Raw genomic sequence first — 22,438 nt, 5'->3', positions numbered from 1 at the left:
ATTATATGGGTTATGGGCAATTTTTGACAATAAAGAATCTTGGATGTAAAGAATAACAAATTAATTATGTTATAATAATAGCCAGTCACTTAATTTGCCAGTGAATGTTTGTTTAAAAGAGAGAGCTGTGTTATGGGTTCTGGAAAAAGGAAAACAGTTTTAATTGATATAATCCTGAAAGAAAGCAAGAGGATAGGGAGCCCCCTACAAGATTGTTCTGGTATTGAGGTAAACCAGAGAGAAGACCAAAATCCAAATATGGTACAAGAGGCCTGTGCAGAACAATTAAGATTTGCTTCATCAAAGATATTTGTACTTCAGTGGCAAAGTAGTTTTCTTCACTGAAAAAAGTATAATCCTCTGATGAAGCAGTTAATGTTGATCTGAAATTTTCTGAGTACTGCTTCCAAAGCCAGGAGAAGATTCTGCACATAAACTATACTTGGTTAGAAGCTTTCTCAGGTTCTGTGAAGAACACGCTGGACAAAGTAGAGTAATGTTTCCTTCAGGATGGCTTGGGCAAGATGTATTGGAAGAGGAGAGTGCTGTATTCTCTGAAGCAATGGCAAAAGTTTATTTGTCAAAGCATAGCTAATCAAAATGACAAGGTCATTTTGTTTTCAAGGGAAGGGAGGTGACTTAATTGCTTCAAGAAACAGATTCAATGAAGTGATTTGTTTGAATACTCAAAGAAGCAAAGCTTTGAAAATATGCACTGCTCTATGATGCAACATTTATTGTTACAGGGGAAACAAGCATGTACAGAGAGAGACGGAGGGAGGAATACAAAGCATTCATTCATGTATGACTGACACTCATCAATCATTGTAATGCTTGCATCTATCATTGTATTGCCTGCATCTCCTACTTGGTAGGTTGCAAAAAAACATTTAGGTACCCTTTACATTACAATAAAATGGTGCAAAACATCATTCTTTGCACATATCAGTAGTTTTCAGTATGGGCCATAAGTTCCCCCCAGCCTGTTATATTTTTAGAAGTCACAGAAATAAATGAGGCTTAGAAGGTGACTATGAGGGAAAACACGGTTTAGAACCTCTAATATAGATGACCCAAAGTGTGGGTGAGAGGAGAAGAGGAGTTGACGCACAAATTGTCCCATGGTTGCAAAAAGACTCATCTTCTCTTTTGGATTATTTGTTTATTTCTCATTTTTATTTATTTTTCACATTTGAGAAGAATTTCTGTTTATATTGACTGCAAGGCTGAGAAAATGTTATATTTTGTCTTCACTGGTGGCTTGGATTGTTGGCCCAACCTATTAAAAATGTTGTCATTTTCATCCACCACATTCTAAGATTGTTTCTGGTTTAATGCTCTTATCCACTCTTGTTAACTTTCCCATTGTATAGCTGGGTCTGTCGTGACAAGCTTATTCTATGTCTATGCTGGTCATCTGATATCTGATTGGTTACCTCTGTTGTGTACAAGTTAGAGGTCTACAAATTAGTTGTTTGTAAGTTTCTAGAAACCTAGAATTTATCTTGCTGAGCTTTAATGTTCCAGACTGTTACATACAGTACCTTTATTCTTGTGTTCTATTTGATTTAAAACTTTCACCTTCTTTGCATACTTTCAGCCTTCCCCCAGCCTTATTCTACATTGCTTCAAACTATTTCAGTCTTTTCATAGAGTTGTAAAATATGATTAGGCTATCAAGTTCAACTCTTGGATCATTTCATGGACTAAACTAGCTGTCCACAGGTTGTGCCTTTGTCTGAGTCGCTATTGTATGCAAAGATGGGCCACCATTCACAACCATCTTTCTCTTTGTGTTACAGAAAATGCCAGTGAGGAAAATTCCCTGCAAAGCTAATGCTCCATCTGGATCTTTTTTTGCACGGGACAATACAGCAAATTTCCTATCTTGGTGCAGAGATGTGGGAGTGGATGATACTTGTCTCTTTGAATCTGAAGGGTTGGGTATGTATCAGCCAGTAACATGAGGCACTTTTTAGTATATTGCACTGTATACCACATATGTTTTTAATGATTTTCATGGAATATAATCAGTCTATCATGAGGTCATGTTCTGTTTCAAAAAGTAATTATATCAATGATGTCATTATTTCTCCTCCATATTTTTTGCAAAGCTCAAGAATTTATAGTTTCTTTACTTTTGGAATAATGTGCATTATTTTAAGTGTATAATAATAATTCAGAGTTTCGAAGAAAATAAAGACATTTCAATAAACAGGTTAAAAAAACTTGATTCATCTCTGATGTGTTTTAAATTGTAATCCGAATAAGTCTTCCACACAATTTTGATGCCTCTAGCTTCACAACTGATATTTTTAATTTTGACAAGTACACTTGCTCAATAGACTAGTATTCTCTGCGACTGGCTACTTGGAGATTACAGAAAATTAAAATTCTGCTGTAACCTCTGTCATTGTCCCACAGATATTCCAGAGGATGGGAATGGGTGGCAAGGCATGATGGTATCATGAATGATCAAACATTAAGGATAAAGATGAAATTAGCACCACTGGATAATACTTGCTAGCACTGTTTTTCTTTTATGAGATTATATGGGAATGTACTAAACTGCTTTGAGAACATACTAAACTGTTTAGTACATTCCCATATAATCTCATAAAAGAAAAATAGTGCTGCTAAACTGTTTTAAAGAATTGCAGATAATTGCTTAATGTCATGATTCCAGATATGTTGAAGTTCCTTTTTGCCTTCCAATGGAAAATACACACATCTCATACCTTTAATTCCTGAATTAAGAAATTCACAATTTTCATAGTTAATAGCTACCTGAAATATACTTTATGAAAAATTGATCCATACTGTATTGATTTTTTTTTTCCAAATACAGTCTAGGTGTGTTTGATTATTGAGGAAGGAGATGCAAATCAGACCTAGTATGTCAATACCATGTTGCTCTGCTTTTCAGATCAAATTACTATTAATCTACGTGAAAAGCCAAAGTTGGCTAATGTTGAAAAGTTAAGCAGTGTGGGACCTGGGTAGTTACTGGATAGCAGACCACAAGGATATTCCAGGACTTGTGTTACTCTAGGAATTTTTTTTAAATAAAAACATTCTGGAAGAAAATGATAAATCACATCTATAATTTTGCTAAAAAAAATATCTACATGGATTGTGTACAATATCCTCAGGGTGTGGGGAAATTTCCTTTTTTAAAGTCACTTTTTCAATAGATGTAAAACTGGCTTGTTAATTTGTATACATAAACCTTTAAATCACTATATTAGTATAAAGGATTGAATCAAGTCATCTGTTCATTGGTTCAAAAATAACATGTAAAAATCCAATTCTTTTTACGTCTCCAGGTGATAGAAATGGATGTTGCTTGTGTCCTTGAATTCATATCTAGAATTCAACTGAACATGTGATTTTAAAAATGGCATATAACCATAACCATTTTAAAATAACAGGATGGAAATACTCTTGCCTTACATTGATTTACCACTAGCAACTTCATTCAGAGAAAAAAAGGAATCAAATGACAATATCTTGTGCCTTATCTTGTATCAGATTTGTACCACAAAGGCACTGGTTCAGGTGAAACTCTCATCTTTGTAGTGTTTTGTGCTCCTTTTCATTCTTACAACAGATCTCTTTTGATACAAAATTTAGGACTACTTTTATGTCTCAGGATTGCATTTCAGCAGAAGATGAAAAGAACCAATTGATTGTTTGGAGATGAAATTCAGCTGTTGTGATGGAAGATGAGCCTAGTGAATCAACTGGGCTATCATCATTCCACCGCTCAAAAGGTTTTTGAATATATGTAACTCATATCTGAGTCGCAAATGATTTGTTTGTCTTTTGTATTGAATTTCCTTTTCTTACATTTTTGTATGTGAGAATATTGTGTTCCTTGCTGTCATCATTACTCATGTTGATTACATAATATATATCTATTGATAGCTGTAGTTCTGTTAAATTATTTTTAAACACACCGATATGCTAATAAAATTGCAAATTTTGCCCTATTGCTTCATAAGAAAAAACCATGTAAACTCACAGAAGGGATGTGGTGGCTCAGTGGCTAAGATGCTGAGCTTGTCGATTGAAAGATCGGCAGTTCAGCGGTTCGAGTCCCTAGTGCCGCGTAATGGTGTGACCTCCCATTACTTGTCCCAGCTTCTGCCAACCTAGCAGTTCGAAAGCATGTGAAAAATACAAGTAGAAAAATAGGGAAGGTAACAGCGTTCCATGCACCTTTGGCATTTAGTCATGTCGGCCACATGACCACGGAGATGTCTTCAGACAGCGGTGGCTCTTGGGCTTTGAAACGGAGATGAGCATCGCCCCCTAGAATCGGGAACGACTAGCACATATGTGCGAGAGGAACCTTTACTTTTACCTTAAACTCATAGAATGATAATTTAGGTTTATAAAAGAATAAGCCTTCCTTCAAAACAATTTTTTTGGGTAGTTTAGAACATTGGCAAATCATGTTAAATTCTTATAAAGAGTTGAATCTGAAGTTAGAAATAATAAAATCATCAATCTTTAGATTGTACCACAGTATTACAAAGCAGATACATTTTTGAGGTTCCCAGAAAGCTTCATTAGCAAGATGAAGAATTCAATAGAGTTATTTTCACTACTTTCATTGGAAGCTTCAAATATCTCTTCAGGAGATTGTGTAGTTAGTTTTAATTGATTGTATCCACTTAATTTTAATTTTAAAAAAAACCTGTAAGAAGAACCTACCTGGATCACATGAAAAAACCTATCCTGTCTAATATCTTGTTTCCCATAATAGCTAATTAATTGCTTCTTCTGACCATTCTAAATACTGAATTTTATTAGTTTTGATTGCAAATAGTTGCCATGACTAGTACCTATGTAACTAACATCAGATAATCCACTATTTAAAATATTCAGAAGGTTAATGGACATGATTTTTCAAGTAGTTACTGAAAATACTTTCTTAAAAGTGGTCTTAATTTCACTTCTGCTAATGACTGGTTTTCTACTCTACTGCAACCATCTAGAAGTGGCAGAGCTATGAATAATTACACAAATAAATAAATATCTATGGAGAGTCATAGTGATCATGGTTGTCCCAAAGGTGCTTTTTTAAGAGGCAATTGGACTTTCTGGTTTTTTTCTTTGAAGACGTTTCACTTCTCATCCAAGAACCTTCTTCAGCTTATGAAGAGCTGCAGAAGCTTCTTGGATGAGAAGCAAAACATCTTCAAAGAAAAAAACCAGAAAGTCCAGTTGCCTCTTGAAAAAGCACCTTTGGGAAAATAAATAAATACATTAACCAGGCCATGATAATGTTGTATAAACATTTTAATGACTTTACAGAATCCCCTTCCTCTATCCTTCATTCCGTCTTTCAATATGACTTTAGAGAAGTATCAACAGGCTATGCATTATAATAGTCCAAAGTAGTTTATTTTATTGCTTGCTTTCCATCAGTTTCTGGGATTACAGTACAAGAAAAACTAAGCCTACAGATTACTCAGTGACTAGGGCTGGCATGCAAATCCCTGTACCAGTAACTTCAGAAGATAGATACAAGAATTGGTCACAGATGGTATACCCAGACAACTATAGTAAAACCTTTTTAAAAATATCAACAAACCTATTGTAGAACCATTCTAGGAGAACCATTTCTCCTGATTGTTTTGAGAAAAGAAGCTGTTTGGGAGTGAACATCTGTTCTTTCAGTTATATATCAGCTCAGTCATCTCTGCAGGAAGGATAACATTTAATTCCTTAGATATTTTCTAGGAAGACTGTTACCAAAAAATAACATAAAATAGCCAATAGTGTTCAGAATATATTGTCAAAATGGCATTAAGTATATACAGTATCTATTTCTCTTCCATGGGGATTTGGAAGAGATTGGATAATGAAAACCATAAAACTGTTATTGAAATTAGTGATGGCTGAAACTGAGCACTTTTTTGCATAGTAAATCAATACGTAAACACTTATTTTGTGTACTAAAAATGCAAAGTCAAAAGGCTCTTCATTTAAAAGTTAGAGATCTTAATGGCTGTTCTTCAGACAGCTGCTAGCAGATAACAGTGGCATACAGCTTTAAAAAATCTTACATAAGGTCTTTTCAAGCAATTATTTATATAAATATATAGAGCTTATACATAGGTGGAAAATGGAGATGTAAGTACATTTCTTCCCTTTATTCTTCCTGAATTCCATACCTTCAGCTGGGTTTCTGAAAGGGAAATGAGCTCACATCGCTTTAGTGTGAGTATCTCTCTCCATAGAGTTCAGCTCCTTAATAAAACAGGGTACCACATTATCAGGAGAATGTACGCATCTTCAAGCAAGTAGGAATTACTATTTCTTCTTTGAATGCCAGCTAAATCACTGTGCACCTTTCACCACGCCCTGAAGACCCTCTTGTTTCAACAAGCTGGGCTGGCCTAACATGAATATGAATTTTAATGGGTGTATGTAAGTTTTTTAATTTGTGGGCCAAATGTTTGTATATTTGATTTTAATGGTTTTTAAATTTTTGTAAATTTTATGTGTTTTAATATGGCTGTACACCGCCCTGAGTCCTTCGGGAGAAGGGCGGTATAGAAGTCTAATAAAAGTAAAAAGTAAAGTAAAGTAAATCTGTGGAAGTCTGTGGAAGTCAGGGGAGAAAAGGTGGGGCCAATCTGCACATCCCATTCTATAGCCAAATTAAAGTCCTCCACATTCCTGAACACTGTGATCAACTTCTGAAGTTCCTAAGATGGAACATCAGTTGGATATGGAGAAGAAAATAGCTTTGCCCTTTTTATAATTTATTGGTAAAATGCAGTTATGATGTCATCATAACTATTACGATAATCCCATTTAACACAACAGCCCAGTTCTACCGTCTTTCTTATCCCACCTCACTTATTTCCTGCACGTGGTGAATACTATAACGGCAATCACGGTTGCTACAAGCATAATTCTTATGATGCAGCGTTAGAACTTGTGAACTTTTTTTAAAAAAATCTGTCATTTGGATCCCTTTGAAATATTTCCTTTTGTAGATCTGAAGTCATCTTTGTTAGAGAACTTTCCCCCTCCCCCCCCAAGGTAATTAATTTGGATTTTCCCTCCCTCACCTTTTCAGAAAATGAAAGGTGCTTTGAAGAATTTTCTTCTCCTGTTTGTTGATTATGGTCTCTCCCATAAAGTGAATTTGGTAGCTCCCAGACAAAGTGCCTTCTCTTGAAGTGCCCTGTCATACCTGCTTGTTGATGTCTGTCTTACTTCTCTTTCAACATCAATCACCTTTTTAAAAAAGCTCCTGATCTTTTTTTTAATCAAATGACACTTTCTTGGATGTTTATGCTACATTTGGCTTTTAATTTACTAGAATTATATTTTTGCATGTATATTTGGCTTTTGTCACATAAGCTATGAAGAAAATATGATTGAGGGATGGATATCTCTTTACAGACCCCTCGCATCCTGGACATAAACTGTTTCAACTCCTACCCTCAAAACAACACTCTAGAGCACTGCACACCAGAACAAATACACACAAGAACAGCTTTTTCCCGAACGCCATCACTTTGCTAAACAAATAATTCCCTCAACACTGTCAAACTAGTTACTAAGTCTGCACTACTATTAATCTTCTCATCATTCCCATCACCCATCTCCTTCCACTTATGACTGTCTGATTGTAACCTTGTTGCTTGTATCCTTAAGATTTATATTGACTGTTTCCTAATATGATTTGATTGCTTATTTGTACCCTATGACTATCATTAAGTATTGTACCTTATGATTCTTGATGAATGTATCTTTTCTTTTATGTATTCCGAGAGCATATGCACCAAGACAAATTCCTTGTGTATCCAATCACACTTGGCCAGTAAAGAATTCTATTCTATTCATATAAGAAAACAAAATCAGTTGAGTTTCAATCAGCTATTTCATTACATGAAGGGTTCCCCCCCCCATTTTTTCAGTATCCTTTCAGCAGAGGACTAAATAAATCAATGGCCACTTGATAACCTCTGACAGATTAAATTCTCCACCTGGAAATTATGTAACAGAAAGTCTCAGTTGTTTGGGGTTTTGTATAATAATCCATATTCAATTTATAATAGTAGAATGAAACCTAAAGTGAATCTTCCATAGTTGAGTTAGTTCTTCCAAAGAGCAAAACTAAAAAGGAAAAGATTTTCAGTGTATTATTTTACAAAACGATTTACTTGGCTATCATCTGAGTGATGGAAACCTGACTAAAATCATTTCCTCAAATGTATTTAATTGTTTGGCAACTGAACAATTTAATAAGATGTTTGCTTCTGTTTTACCTTACTTCATGCTAAACATATATTAAAGGGACGACTTGATCACCTTCAGATGCTTATTTAAATGAAGAAATGGCTTAGTAGATATATTTCCCATCTACAGTGCAAATACAAGCTGGAGGAAAAAATTTTTAAAAAATGATGCTAGACAGTATTCGGTGATGCTGTGAAATATGTTCTGGTGTGACGTTACTAAAAACGTGTTGTTTGTGATGATTTATGAAAAACTTCATGACTTTATAGCTCTTAGCACTCTGGCAGTTGCCAAGGCAACTTAGCCTTTTCATGAAGAGGTATGAAAAAAGTGTGAAGATGGGTAATGGGCATGGAAGCTGCTTGTTTTAATTCCTCTTTTAGTTCCTGTCTTGTTTTCTGTGCTCATGTCCCACATTGTCTTGATTAATCTAATCCTTTTCAACAGCCTTGTCCCACAGTAACTAATGGATGGAAGAAAGGGAGGGCTTAAGTGATAAATCTCTGAATGATTTTGCATAAATTTGTAAGAGGCTCTTGCTTTCAATAATTAAGCTATGGCATTAGGGCTGCCATTATGTTGATCATTTATCTCATTGTGTCAGTGTTTCCCACTTGCAAGATATGGTATTAATGGATTCAATGACTACATATTTATGCAGGGAATTGGAAAGATTGAGCCTGGAACCTCTGCCGTTAGAGGCAGGTTTATGCTAGATCTAAACAAAACAGCCCAAGGTGTCATATAATATAATAAAACACCATTTGTCCTCTAAAAGTATGCACTGCACAGGAAGGAAAAAGAGGCTCAAAAATTGAACTTTACTTCATTTTAAATAGGGCTTGCATTCTGTACTTGGCAGTTTCCAGATTTCTTTATTGAATGTCATTTCTACTATTTTTTAAATAAATCTACTTGTCAAAACCACTTCATTCTAGAGTCCTTGCCAACATGGCTTTTAGTCTAGAATAGGCAAGGAAAAGTCTGACACTGTATACAACTAGTTCTCGACTTACATCTGTTTGACTAGTGACTGTTCATAGTTGCAACTGAACAGCATAGAAAAAAAGTGACTTACAACTGGTTCTCGCACTGAAAACTGTTGCAGCAGTCTTCATGGTCACATGATCAAAATTTGGGTGCTTAGTAGCCAGCATGCATTTACAATACAGGTAGTTGCAGCATCCTGGTGTCGTGTGATCATCGTTTACAACTTTGACAGCCATTTTCTAGTAAACAAGGTCATTGGAAGAGGGAGCCAGAGTTGCTTAACAACCATGTGATTTACTTCACAACTGCAGTAATCATGGCAATAAAGATTGTAGAATCAGGCACAATTCCCTTTAACAACCACCTTGCGAGAACAAAGGAAATAGTGGTCTCAATTGTAGTTGTAAATCAAGGACTACCTCAGTGGTGGGTTGCCCCCAGTTCGCACTGGTTCTATAGAACCGGTAGTAAAACTGGCAGGAGGCTCCACCCACCAACCCCAATGTCACCAAAACGCTTCTGCGCATGCGCAGAAGAGCGAGCACGGCCCGGCTGTGAACCGGTAGTAAAGGTAAGTAGAACCCACCCCTGGACTACTTGTATAGTTCTTATGGTAGACAAGTGATTCCAATCCCAGCCACTAATTGCATCTGGATCTACTTAATGAATCTCAGGGTTCTAGATGTCTCAAGTCAGAAATAACTGCCAATTATGCTGTAATATTTGTTGTTGCTTTTTTCCTTCTTCTGAGAGTGATATTCAGTGTATGCCTTAATTATTAGGGGGGCAGATTCACACATTCCATCAATTAGATACTTGTGAAGCTGAAGTTCATGCAAGAAATATGGCCATAACGGTGCTGTCCAAATTTAATAAAAAAGGACATTGAACTGATTTACATTTATATCTCAATGTTGCTCGTCTTGGCCTCTTAATTCCATTCTTGGGATAAATCATAGATTCTGAATATGGGCTTCTTGCTTGTTTTATTGTAATTATGAATAATTCTGCTTATTTCAAGGAGAGAAAAGAAAGGGCTGAGATCACTGAGTGCATTGATACAACATTTGAGGTGAAGCCTGAACAGAGAGGTATAAAAGGCCCTTTTGTCTTATAATTGACATCTTTGTGCCTTTATATTAGCCATACCCAATTTAGAAAGTATGTTGTGCTTTCCCTGTCATAACACATGCTACAACACACATAACTCTACTCAAATGAAATGAATGTAACTCATGACGGGGTAGGAAATTATGACAGGTCCTACAGTATGTGCCATATGCATAAAAATTAAAAGCAGTTGTTGTAATTGCTTAAGTCAGCGTGGCTGGTTCAGATCATAGTCTGTTACTTTTATGAAATGTGATATATTTGGCCACATATCCTTTCAATTAGACAAATTACTTTCTTTAAAAGATCTTTTGTGACCAAAGATGCAACTAAAATAATCTCTTTGCGGATTATAGAATTGTTTAAATAATCAGGGCCCTGAGCTTCTTTTCCAAATTGTTTCTTTGCATATTGTTTGCATTAAAAGTTTGTTTTTCTGGCCAACTTGTTCTTAAAGGCATTCTTGGGTTTGTAAATGAGGTTACTATCAGGTCACACAAGAAAGTTTGTTGTTAGGTGGGAATCAGAGAGGAAATAGGAGCATTCCCTCTCCTTCCCTCTTTCCAGAATGTGCAAATATAGGGTTTGGTTTGATTTTAATTTGAATTGCACCTTGAGGCAGGGTTGAAGTGAGTTCCAGAGATATCTTGGGAACAATGAACATATAAACAGATCCAGAAAAATAGGTGCTAAATCCCCCTGAAAGTAAGGAACTAATTACAAATTTTAGACTCCAACCCCATGTGTTGTCTGCCTCTGTGTGTAACACTTTGTTAAAACATGCCATTGAGCTTTAACTATGGCAGACCTGAGAAAAATTGTAGGTTTATTTCACACATAAATTGCAGCTTTCTTTAGAAAATCAAATGGGTAGGGAGCAATTGCCTCAATTGTTTTTTCTATTTCATAAACTAACTCCAGGGAGACACCTATCTTTTTCTCTGGCAGTGTTACATTGACATTTGCCCAGTAGAATATATTCCATATGTTCCTATTCAAAATAATCTGAAGACTGTATCAATGTAGCTGTAGTTGTCTATACGCTGTGCAGTAAATGCACTGAAATAAATGAAAATCAAAATGCATCCACTAAACATATATAATTTCCAAACCACTGATGCCGGGTATATTTTGGATGTTACACAGCATGGGATTTACTCTAGCATTTGTTCTTACGATAGATAGGTCTTCTGCTTATGTATTCTTCAGAAATTTATGATCTGATTGAAATGCCTTGATAGATGAAATGTACACATTAAAAGTGACGATTGGACGTTCAGTCTATTTAGATATGTAATCATGTCCCATTAGGTCCAGCTGTCATAATTGGTGACAAGTTATGAGAGTTCTTTACTGAATATCTGAAGGGCACGACAAAGAACCAAGTCACTGGCATTTCAAAGTCACCGATGCCAAGACAAAGGCAAAGGAATGATGCTTTAGACAAGAAAAGTGTTGTAATCAATGGGATTAAGAGGGAGTTAAGATGAGAACAGTCTGTAAAACTCCATTAACTTTTTTCAATTGCCGGTGGCACTTGTTACACAACAGAATTGAATATATTTTATTGCAGATCTAAAACTTAGAAGAGTTTTACCTTGTAGCATTTGTTGTCTGGTTTTAAATGCCTATCTTTCCCTGTTCATCATTAATCCTGTTGGCATAGGGAACAGGGAGCTGCAGGTCAGCCTACACAACTCCCACTTGTAATATTGCAAGCAAACAAAGCAAAAGCAAAGAAAAAGAGCTTGATTTCTTATACTTCACTTATTGTTTATGGTTCAAACTTTTTTTTTTCCTTTTGGCAAACTGAGGAATTTGAGTATTGTGCGGGTGGTTGCTATCTACTGCCCAAAGCTCCTTTTTAAAGTACAATGGCATTTTTAACTGACAATCAATGGTTCTGTGTGCACTTGTTTTGTAAACATGCAATGCTCTATTTTCAAATAAGTGTGACTGTCCTATGTTGTTTAATGGTTATAGGATATGGAGGCAATGAACCTTCATCTTTTTCTTCAAGGAATCTACTGAGCAAGAAAAGGGTTTGCTTTTTAGCTATGCTAAGCATGCTGTAATATATGTGATTTATTTTTGGAGTGCTTCACAATATTTTTTTCCTCCATCACTAGTTCTTGTGACACTTATGCATACCTATGTCATACCTACATATGATTGATTCAGACTCATTTTGATGCAACACACAGCAGGACTTTTACTACATAAATGGACCTGGTTCTCATTTACAGTCTGCTTTAACTAAAAAGCCACTCAGAAGGCCACCCCTTATGCTGTATCATTTTCAGCCTTACAACATTGGAATAAAATCTACATCATGAGTTATCAGTTTTCTGCAACTGTGACTTCTTTCCAACCTCTTATGTCTTCCAATCATATGTGATGGTCCACTGATATAGCAATTATCCTGTGGGAGTGACACTGAATCTAAAGGGCCTAGATTTACTTACTTTGTTATTCCACCTTGCACGGCACCTAATCCTAGGCTTATGGTTAAACATACACTGTAAAATAAAAATAAGAGTAATAAATAGTAATTTATTACTTATCTACTTATTACTTATTTATTACTTATTTGGTGCCTTATAAATTTGTAAGAGTGTAGTGTGTATTTATCATTAGGATGCAATGACATTTTCTCAATTGTTAGTTGTTTGCTTCATATTATTGTTGTTGAAGTTCTGCCCATTGTGAAACTCACTTATGAGTAGAAGTGTATTCCATTTCTTACTGTGGTGACCAAACTGATTGATTAATCCAGGGCCTTTGCTTTGGAATTATATTTTTAATGTAATTTTTTGAAAGTGCAATTTAGGAGTCTCAGTTTTGGTACGTGGCAAAGACAGACTGAGGTGTTTTCAGCGAGTGGCTTTCCAAAGCAGCAAATGAGTTAACTAATTCTCCTCCCTCCCAGTTGCATCAGAATAAGTCTTTTTTTTTATTCTGTCTGTGTCTTTCACAAAGTTTGCTTGAACTATTCACAGTTTTGTGTTTCTTACTGTGATTTATTTACTGTACATTTTTATTTGTGTAATTGCATAAACAATGAATCTTTAGTTATTTAAAGTTAGTCACCCACAACTGATATAGATTATTTGCAATGTGTGTTTTAATGCCAGTAGAACATATTGATAATGATGATTTTAATCAGTGTTGAAGACTGAATACAAGAAAGCATTTCTACTGTATATGATATATACAATATACTGTATATGATATATACAATATACTGTATACTGTATATGAGGTAAATGAAGGTTTCATAGAAAATAATCATTAAGGATTGAAAGATACCCAGTTCTACACACTAGGTTTTGGGCTAAAACGAGTATCTCATTCAACCTGAAGGCAAACTCCTCCTTGCTGGTTGTATGATTTAAATGATGTTTCTAAGTAATAAACAATCTTCTGTCTCCTAACTTAACAATTAATTTGCTTTTACCTTCACTAATTGACATGACCTAATTAACCTTACTGGGTTTCTGGGTTATTTATTACTTTTAATTGTCCTACTTTCTACATAGTGTATTAACACTATATTTTTATAGCACATCTTTAATTTTTGAATATACAAAGCTAAAATCCTTTTGGTAATTAAGCTGAAAACTGTACTTTTTTTTTTTTTCAATATATACCTGAGTGTGTAACAAGAGCAAGTACGTCTGAAAGTAATTATTTCCATGAATATAGCTGTATAACTTGCATATGTTTTTTATTTTTATTTTTATTTGTTTGTAACTACAATTGTCCCTGAAGTTTTGTCAAAATCATAGGAAGGTACTTTTTAATTTAATATGCCTAATAACAAGGAAGATAAGAATAATGTAATTTAGCTTTTAAAAATTAGGGCATTTCATAGATAGAAACAGTAATTCTAGTTCCACAAAATGCAAAACAGTAAGTATACATTTCTATAATAATAATTCTTCTCACCACTTGTCTTGTTCAAGAGCTTCTCTAGAAAATCAGAAATGATAGTCTTGCTTTCATATACACTATGGCATCACATTCTTAACATAGCATGAAATTTTTTAAATGGTTGAATGTTGTCTATATTGTCCTATTTGCTTTAATAACCATTTCACTGTTTGACATTGTTCATCATGAAATGAGATGTAGCCAGATGCACAGAAACAAATTAATTTGCATCCACAAATGAACACTTTTTTAGGAACCAACTTTCACTTCTTCATATTGTCCATTTATCACCTCTGTCATTTCTTGAAATGTTATATTGCTTTAAAAATTTGAATAGTTTTTTTTTAAAAAATATCCCACAGGATATTTCAGAATTAATTTATGTTAAGAGTATTTTAATATGTACATTAATTTATATGCCCCATGTGAGTCAGTTTCCAAGGACTATTCCCATTTTGACCTTAGTAGGGTGATTGGTGCCAACTCATCAAATCATACAGAGTTCAAAGCTATGGCATGGAATGTCAGTGAGAAGCAAATTGGTGATTTTTTTTTTTCACATGCTATTCCATAAAACTTTAGCTGCCTGAACAAAGCTTTTAAGTTTGCAAAAGCAATTATCTCTATACTTTGGGAACCAAAGAATATAACTTTGAAATGGTCCTGTGCCAGACTAAATTATTTCAAACACACTTTATTCTCCAAATCCCCTCCTTTATTTCTGTAAAGATCTTATTAGTTGTAACCTGTTTAATGTACATTATGTTTCAAAAAGTGACTAGTTGTATGTTTGTGATATATAACTTTAAAAAGAAACAAATTGCATACATATAATTTGTTGAAATCACTAAATCCATTAGCACCTTTGAATTTTATTCTACAATCCTTCGTTTATTTGAAATATCTAAGAATCTTAATTTTGGGCTGCCACTCTGGAAGGAAAAAATGACTTACTCATAAGCGATTAATTAATGAATTAATCATTTACATCAATTTACTGAGGAATAGAGGGATTTAAAAAAAACCTATTAATTTCTTGTCTTTAAATGAAGCCTGCATGTTTCACATCAGATGTCATCTGACAAGAATTGTGTTCTTCTAAGACAGCACATGCTATCCAGGATCTTAATTTTTCAATAAATTGTTGTAGCCTTACCAGGGGTGAAATCTAGTAGGTTCTGACAGGTTCTGGAGAACCGATAGCAGAAATTTTGAGTAGTTCGGAGAACTGTCAGATACCATCTCTGGTCCCAGAGTGGGGTGGGAATGGAGATTTTACAATATCCTTCCCCAAGGAGTGGGAGTGAATGGGGATTTTGAAGTATCCTTTCCCTGGACTGGGGTGGGAATGGAGATTTTGCAGTATCCTTCCCCTGCCATGCCCACCAAGCCACACCCACCAAGCCATGTCCACAGAACCGGTAGTAAAAAAATGTGAATTTCACCACTGAGCCTTACTGTCATTTATCTATGTCAGCCATTCAATCCTGTAGTTTAGGATTCAACATATTACAAGCATGTATCATCCAGTGCTTCAAATGCCTTTCCCATAAATATTTTTTGTCTCTAATTTGCTTTTACAGTCCTCCACAAGCAGCCCAGAGAAGTGTGCCTTTGTTTGCTTGAGCTTGGAAGGATTGCAGCCAGGTAGGCAAACTTATTTAAAGAATGAGCAAGAATGTCAGTCTTGGCAGCAGGAGAAATGGAGAGAATTAGTGGTTCAGTGCACTGTCAAACTAACATTTATACTAGTCTGGGTCAAGGCAAAGGTCCAACTATTAGAACATGTAGAGCATATTGGGGGCAGTTGTTCAAACAAAACAGTCAAGGTGGTGGTTTTTTTTTTTTTTTTTTAAAGTGATAGAGCTTGTATGTCATTTCAAAAAGCTGGGGGGAAAATCAACCTGAAAACAAATCTGTAATAGAGGACTGATCCCTCCATAGAGTATTTGACGTGTTCAAGTCAGAGTATTTGCTTCAATAATTGGGATCTTTTTGCTTTGGGTCCTTATTGTAAACAGTAATATGGTAATCTCTCTTTGCATCATCATCGTCATTCTCTTCTCATATGGACTGTGTTTTTTTCAGTCTACTCCAGCACAAATAAAACCAAGTTGAGACAACTTTTGACTTCTTTTGTGTCGAAGTAGTTAACCCATTAATGACAGGAGTTGAAAAAGAAATTTTGTTACAGTGCTAACAGCAAAAAGCTAGGAAAAAGGAGCAGAAATGATGGAGAGGCAAAGTAAATGGTAAATAAACCCAACTTGACTTTTTAATGTTTCCAAAGTTTGAAAGAACACAGAGCAAACTTTCAAACATTGGGCCATGGATGATAACATTGTTCCAGACTGGATAGGGAAGTAATAAGAGTTCATACCATTATCTCGACAAATGCCCAACTTTTGATGTAAGAATTTTGCAGGCATGCCAGCTCCCGTGGTGGGCTGAAATCTTGTATATGCCATGTATATGCTGAGGGGGAAAAGGGGCCACCCCCATTGCCTTTAGTACTTCAAGTGAAAATATATGACAGAAACAACAGCAGATAATATTAACCAACAATAGAAATACAAACAGACCAAAAGATAATGCTGTGAGGAAGGCAAAAGGTATGCCTGCCAAGATAAATCATGAATGACAGTCTGCCCACCCAGGGCTAATCTCAGTCTAAATGTATAAGGTTCAGTAAAATGTAGATATGGTAAGATGGCTACATAAACCCGTTGCTTTAAAATAATTCCTTTTTACATTTAAAAACTGCTGTATTAAAGCTGCCATGCCGGACTGAGAAAATCAGGTGTGGGCAAAAATTGGGTTTCTGTTTGTGGCCATCATCTCCCTGAGGGAAATAAACTTGAGTCCCCTACCCTTTTCACTAAAGGTATTTTAGGCAATTAAGGTTTTTCATATAGAGAACATGGAATTCCAAACAGAATGGAGGCATCTTATGGAATGGAATACTTCCATCATTTTGCACTTACAGGGAACTCAAAAGGGAAGGAAAAAAATTCAGAGATGTTTCTTAGATCCCTAGAGGGTCATACAATAAAGAATATTAATTCTCAGAAGGATATGAAGTGAAAAACTCCTCCCTATTACATACTTTCCTTCCAGGTCCATTATGCTTGCAAGTTCCAGAATTTGTAGTTAATTGCTATTGATTCCTGGTGATGTATGGACACATATCTTGTGTCTTGACCTTTATCTGATGACAGTCTAGAGCTCTTCCAGAGAAATATCTGTCATCCTGCCTATCAATTTTATTCTATATTGTCTCATCTTGGCAAACATAATAATTGTTTGTAATCCATCATCCATTTGCATTATGTGATCAAAATATGTGAGCTCCTACTTGCTTCAATCAGGTAGTAAGTGTTAATTTCCTTGAGGACTGATTGATTGGTTCTTAAAAATCTATATTATTGTCTCCAAATCTCTAATTTTGAAGGCGTTTGTCCACAACCTCCCATTGTGAATACTTTTCCCTAGCCTTATATTACCATTGAGAAATCTATATCTTTAACTATTCTGATCTTTGCTATCACTGAAAGTTAAGTTGTGTCTCTCTTGGGGACACCCATAGGCTCACTCTTCTCCATTTGACCTTTCCACTAAAGATAATAATAGTAATAACTTTATTGTCATTGTACATGTATACACAGTATACCCATACAACAAAATTCACTTAACACCCAAAGACCAGGTCCAACACATATAACAATCCCCAAACACACTCCCACCCACCACAATCCCTTACCCCTAAACCACACAAACATCCACACAACAGACCAAGTATATAACTTGGTATATATAACCAAGTATATAACAAAGATTACTATATAAAGGAGTTTATCCTTCGCTGGCATTACTTTTAAGTTAATACTGTTTCTAATCCAACCATATTTTTAAAAAGTAATAAATTACAAGAAAAAAAGAATTGATTGAGCAGAGTTGAATAATCAAATTTTCATATCAATTTAATCTTCATTAAAGATTGTATCAAGATATAAGCATATGTAGATGTAGTACCATTTAATATAAAGGACTGGAACAAAATAAGGGTAACAGCTAAGCTGGGGGAAAGCACTCTTAAACCATGAAATAGGATACATTGTATTATAAGATGTTGAAGTGGAAGAGAAAATGGATTTGAAATTCACTTGAAGAGCACAGGAGCTATATCTGATGACTAAGTGTATAGTCAGGGTCCAATGGGAGCAGCATAATTTACGACCTCTCAGCATCTGTGTGTCTGTACTAGATGCATTATTAAAAAACTGGGGTCTGGAATTAGAAAAAGAAAAGCCAATGAGGTAAATTTGACTTGGATCTGCACTGTATAACAAACGGCACTGACATTTTTGTATTAGATATATTTAAATTCCCTACAAATTAGAAAAAAAAAAAACCATTTCCACTGTCTCATAGTGTAGCACTGTCTTTTCCAACATGTCCCTGTCTTCCTTCTTGTGCCTGCATAATGCTAGTAATTTTGAGCCTCAATATTTCTGGAAAATCTGAAAGGGGAAAATCTTCTTTAGGCTCCTTAATCCCAGAAAGAATGGGGGCATGCCCAATAGCTTTGTATAATGAAACAAGACCAGTTATGCAATCAATGCTGCAATTTAAGTAAGTTGTGCCTTTTGACCAAGGGTACGTCTGGATGATCAGCCCTTAAAACCACAGATCTTTATTATTTCAATTTGCTTGAATGGTTCAGATTGTTCTGACCATTTCAAATCATTTGGAAATTGGAAGAATCAGTAGTGACATTGGTTGATGCAAAACAGCTTTTCTCTATTGACCAAGCTAGTCAAGCTGGTATTCACTTGACTTTATATCATGATCACATGCAACCAGTGATGGCATTGTGGGGTCGTAGGGGAAAGGCTCATTTCTAGTGATGGAATTGTCTGGAGAGCCCTCTAGGAAGAAGAACAATTCAGAAACTCTCTGTCAGTAAATTGAGGGCTGTATAAATAAAATACGACTCTGTGCCTGAAGTCCAAAATTAAATGGTAATGTTGATATATCATGTAAGATTGTGTTAATACCGATACAATTCCTCAGGCCTACTCTCAGAACTAGTACAAGCCTTGGGATTTATTTTAAGCAAGAATTTCTAATGTGATTTTTAGAAGTTTGTTTTTTCCCCACAATTTTCAGCAACTGGTGTCAATATGATGTAACTGATTTATAAGTCCAGGGTTCAATCTCTCCTTTTGAAAGGTTTGGTGTAGAGCCTTCTGGATTGATAAAGCTGGAGAAAGAGATTGAACAAGAAGAGACACTTTCGACTCCTCTTCCTTCTCCTTCCCCTTCCCCAACAAAGTCACCTGGCAAAAAGAGCACAGGAAAACTCCTGGATGATGCAGTAAGTTTGTTTGGTTATACCTCTTAGAGTCTTATTTTGTTATACTGTACCTCTTAGAGCCTTATTTATTCAACTTCAGTCTCCTCCAATCTAAAACATTTGACGGTATTATTTGGGAATTCTGATAGCTGCAGCTCTACACATATGAGGCTTACACATCTGATTCATAAGTATTTTTTTTTCCAGATTTGAATAGCACACACACACACACACACACACACACACACACACACACACACACATATAAACAGTAATTCACAGTAGTAAACTAAATAAACACATGTAAGAACTTAGTGGAAATTTAGTTCAAATGAGGGATTGATTAAAAACATGTTGATAGCAGTAAGGCACAATGAATTTTTTATAACACTGAACCATTTCTTACTAACTCCATGCTGATGGAACAGAATGGAATGGAAGCATTGCCCAATTCCAAATTACATCAGCGATGTAGAGTGAGAGCAAACAAAATACAAAATATAATGCAATAAAATTATAAAAGAAAGGGAATAAGGAATAAGAGGAAGACATATTTTCTCACAGGATGTTAAAGGGTGTTTTCTACCAAGGATCATAACAGTAAGATTCAGGGACTCGGTCATTCAAGGTATATATACAGAGTCACTTTTCAAATATCCTGAAATATAGATATTGGAGATGAGAGGCATAGTAATAGGATTCTAATCACTATATTCATCCCAGAACCTCTTCATGTGTTTTAAAATTCATAAGAAAGCAAGGTGTCTGCTATATCGCAGTTTGGAAGCTTGCAAATGTGAGTAGATAAATAGGTACCATTTCGGTGGGAAGGCAACAGTGTTCGGTGTGCCTCAGTATATAGTAATGCTGGTCACATTACCATGGAAATGTCTTCAGACAACACTGGGTCTCTCAGTTAAGAAACAGAGATAAGCACCATCCCCTAGAGTTAAGGGGATTTTAAGATTTTGTTCATTATTTAATATTATTTGTTATCTTATTGACATTGAATCAGGCCTTTATACCACTGGACTATCTAACCCAATATTCTGTTGCTGTCTATGTCAGTTTGCATGGTATTTTACAGAGAATGAAAGCAGGTGGTTCTGTGGAAGACTTAAAGACAAGCAGCAGAAAAAAGGAAATGGAGTAACTTTGTTAACAAGAAGTATAAAGCAGTTCCCCCAGCTAGTGGCATTCAAATGTGATAGACTTCATTGCTCATATTGGCTGGAGACATGAAGGTTTCCAATATGAGCCCATATAACTAGTTAGCATCTCAAGAAATGTGCTTCAATGTTCTTTTAAGAAGGTATTGAATAGGATTTTAAAGGATATGATGTCTAATAGGTGTTCAGGGATCACCTTAGAACATTTAAATGACAAGGAATACTTTTTTGGGAGGCTGAAGAGCTTTGAAAAATGGAAGGTGGAATTGGAGAAGTACAGGCAATTTATGTGGAGAGATGAAGAGAGTCTGAGGCCATGCAGAGTTTTGAATAGAATGACTAAGAGCTTATGATAGACTAAGAGCGAATGACTAAGAGCTTTTGAATCTACCTGGCAGTGGTTTCAGGGTCTTAAGGTTTTCTCTTTTTCTTTTTCATCTCTCTAAAATACCCTTGAAATCTAGGACGTTCTTCATGCAGTTAATCTGGGTATTTATCCTAATAGAATAATACTTGCTGTTCAGTTCACAGGTCAGTCTTCTCTTATACAAGCAGAACACGATAAACCATCTTCTAGAGAACGAAGAGTTAAATGGGAAAGTAAGAATGGCACTTTTAAAAGAACCTGTTTCTATGGCAACTCCTATATCGCAGGGTAGAAGTGTAGCTAGCCACCGGGGAATTACAAAGCACTCCTTAAAAGCCCCTGTGCCACGTAAGAGCTATAATGAACAGATGGAATTTAGTGTATCATTTGTTGAAATGCAAACTTTCTTAGGGTCAGCACTTTTCCCCCCCTTCCTGTGTCTTTAACTTTTCAAACTCTCTTACTATGGCTGTCAAAGAAAAATAGAGGCAAAGTTCATGCGTAACAATGAAAAGCCATTATTCTCGCAAGAGAGGAAAAAAGCAGGAGAAAAACAGGAATATAAGGTAGTGTTTCCCAATTTACTGCCTGCTAAGAAGTTGCATTGTAAGTCCCATCGTTCCTGCTGCCTCCAGCAGGACCATGGTTAACATCACTATGGTTGCTATTATTTTAGGAAATTCCTTTATGTTATGTTAACACTGTTGGGAGACAAAAATGACCATATCAAACCAATATTTGCTCCTAGAAGCACGAAGCCGAAAACACTAGCCTGAAGATGACGAATGAGACTTTGTCGAAACGTCGCCAAGACACTTCCAATTTTATGCGGGAGAAAACCCGAATAACTAAAGACCTACACACACACACACACACATACACACACACACACATACACACACATACACACAATGTATTATATATCAAGAATAAATCTTATCTATGTGTTGTTACTATATTACTGTGTTTCCCTGAAAATAAGACCCTGTCTTATGTTTTTTTGAACCCTGAAATAAGCACTTGGCCTTACTGCCATGCTCTCAAAAGCCCAATTGGGCTTATTATCAGGGGATGTCTTATTTTGGGGGAAACAGGGTAGGAATGCCACTTGTAAAACAGCAACGGAATAAAGGAGAAACATTGCCGTGTTTGTTAGGTCATGGAATCATGGAAAGAAGTCAATTTAAAGAAAAGAAGACTTTTCTTTATTCTCAAAGCAAATACACCTAGAAAAATGATGCCTAA

The 22,438-nt window shown here is 35.6% G+C and overlaps 1 protein-coding gene across 1 annotated transcript in view; it reads left to right on the top strand.

The window, feature by feature from the left end:
* Nucleotides 1–22,438, top strand: part of GAS2 (growth arrest specific 2) — a 101,368-nt gene that overhangs the window by 48,028 nt on the left and 30,902 nt on the right. Inside the window, exons 3-5 of the mRNA XM_070957547.1 lie at nucleotides 1,803–1,944; nucleotides 15,885–15,948; nucleotides 19,534–19,678. Coding sequence (XP_070813648.1) covers nucleotides 1,803–1,944; nucleotides 15,885–15,948; nucleotides 19,534–19,678 — 351 coding nt within the window. The remainder of the gene's footprint in view (nucleotides 1–1,802; nucleotides 1,945–15,884; nucleotides 15,949–19,533; nucleotides 19,679–22,438) is intronic.

The sequence above is a fragment of the Pituophis catenifer genome, unplaced genomic scaffold (genome assembly GCF_029215685.1).
Source record: "Pituophis catenifer annectens isolate HBS135680 unplaced genomic scaffold, rPitCat1.0.hap2 SCAF_1, whole genome shotgun sequence".
NCBI classification, from domain to species: Eukaryota; Metazoa; Chordata; class Lepidosauria; order Squamata; family Colubridae; genus Pituophis; species Pituophis catenifer.
The sequence above is the reverse complement of the archived record's forward strand: the minus strand, read 5'-3'. Positions and strand labels throughout refer to the sequence as shown.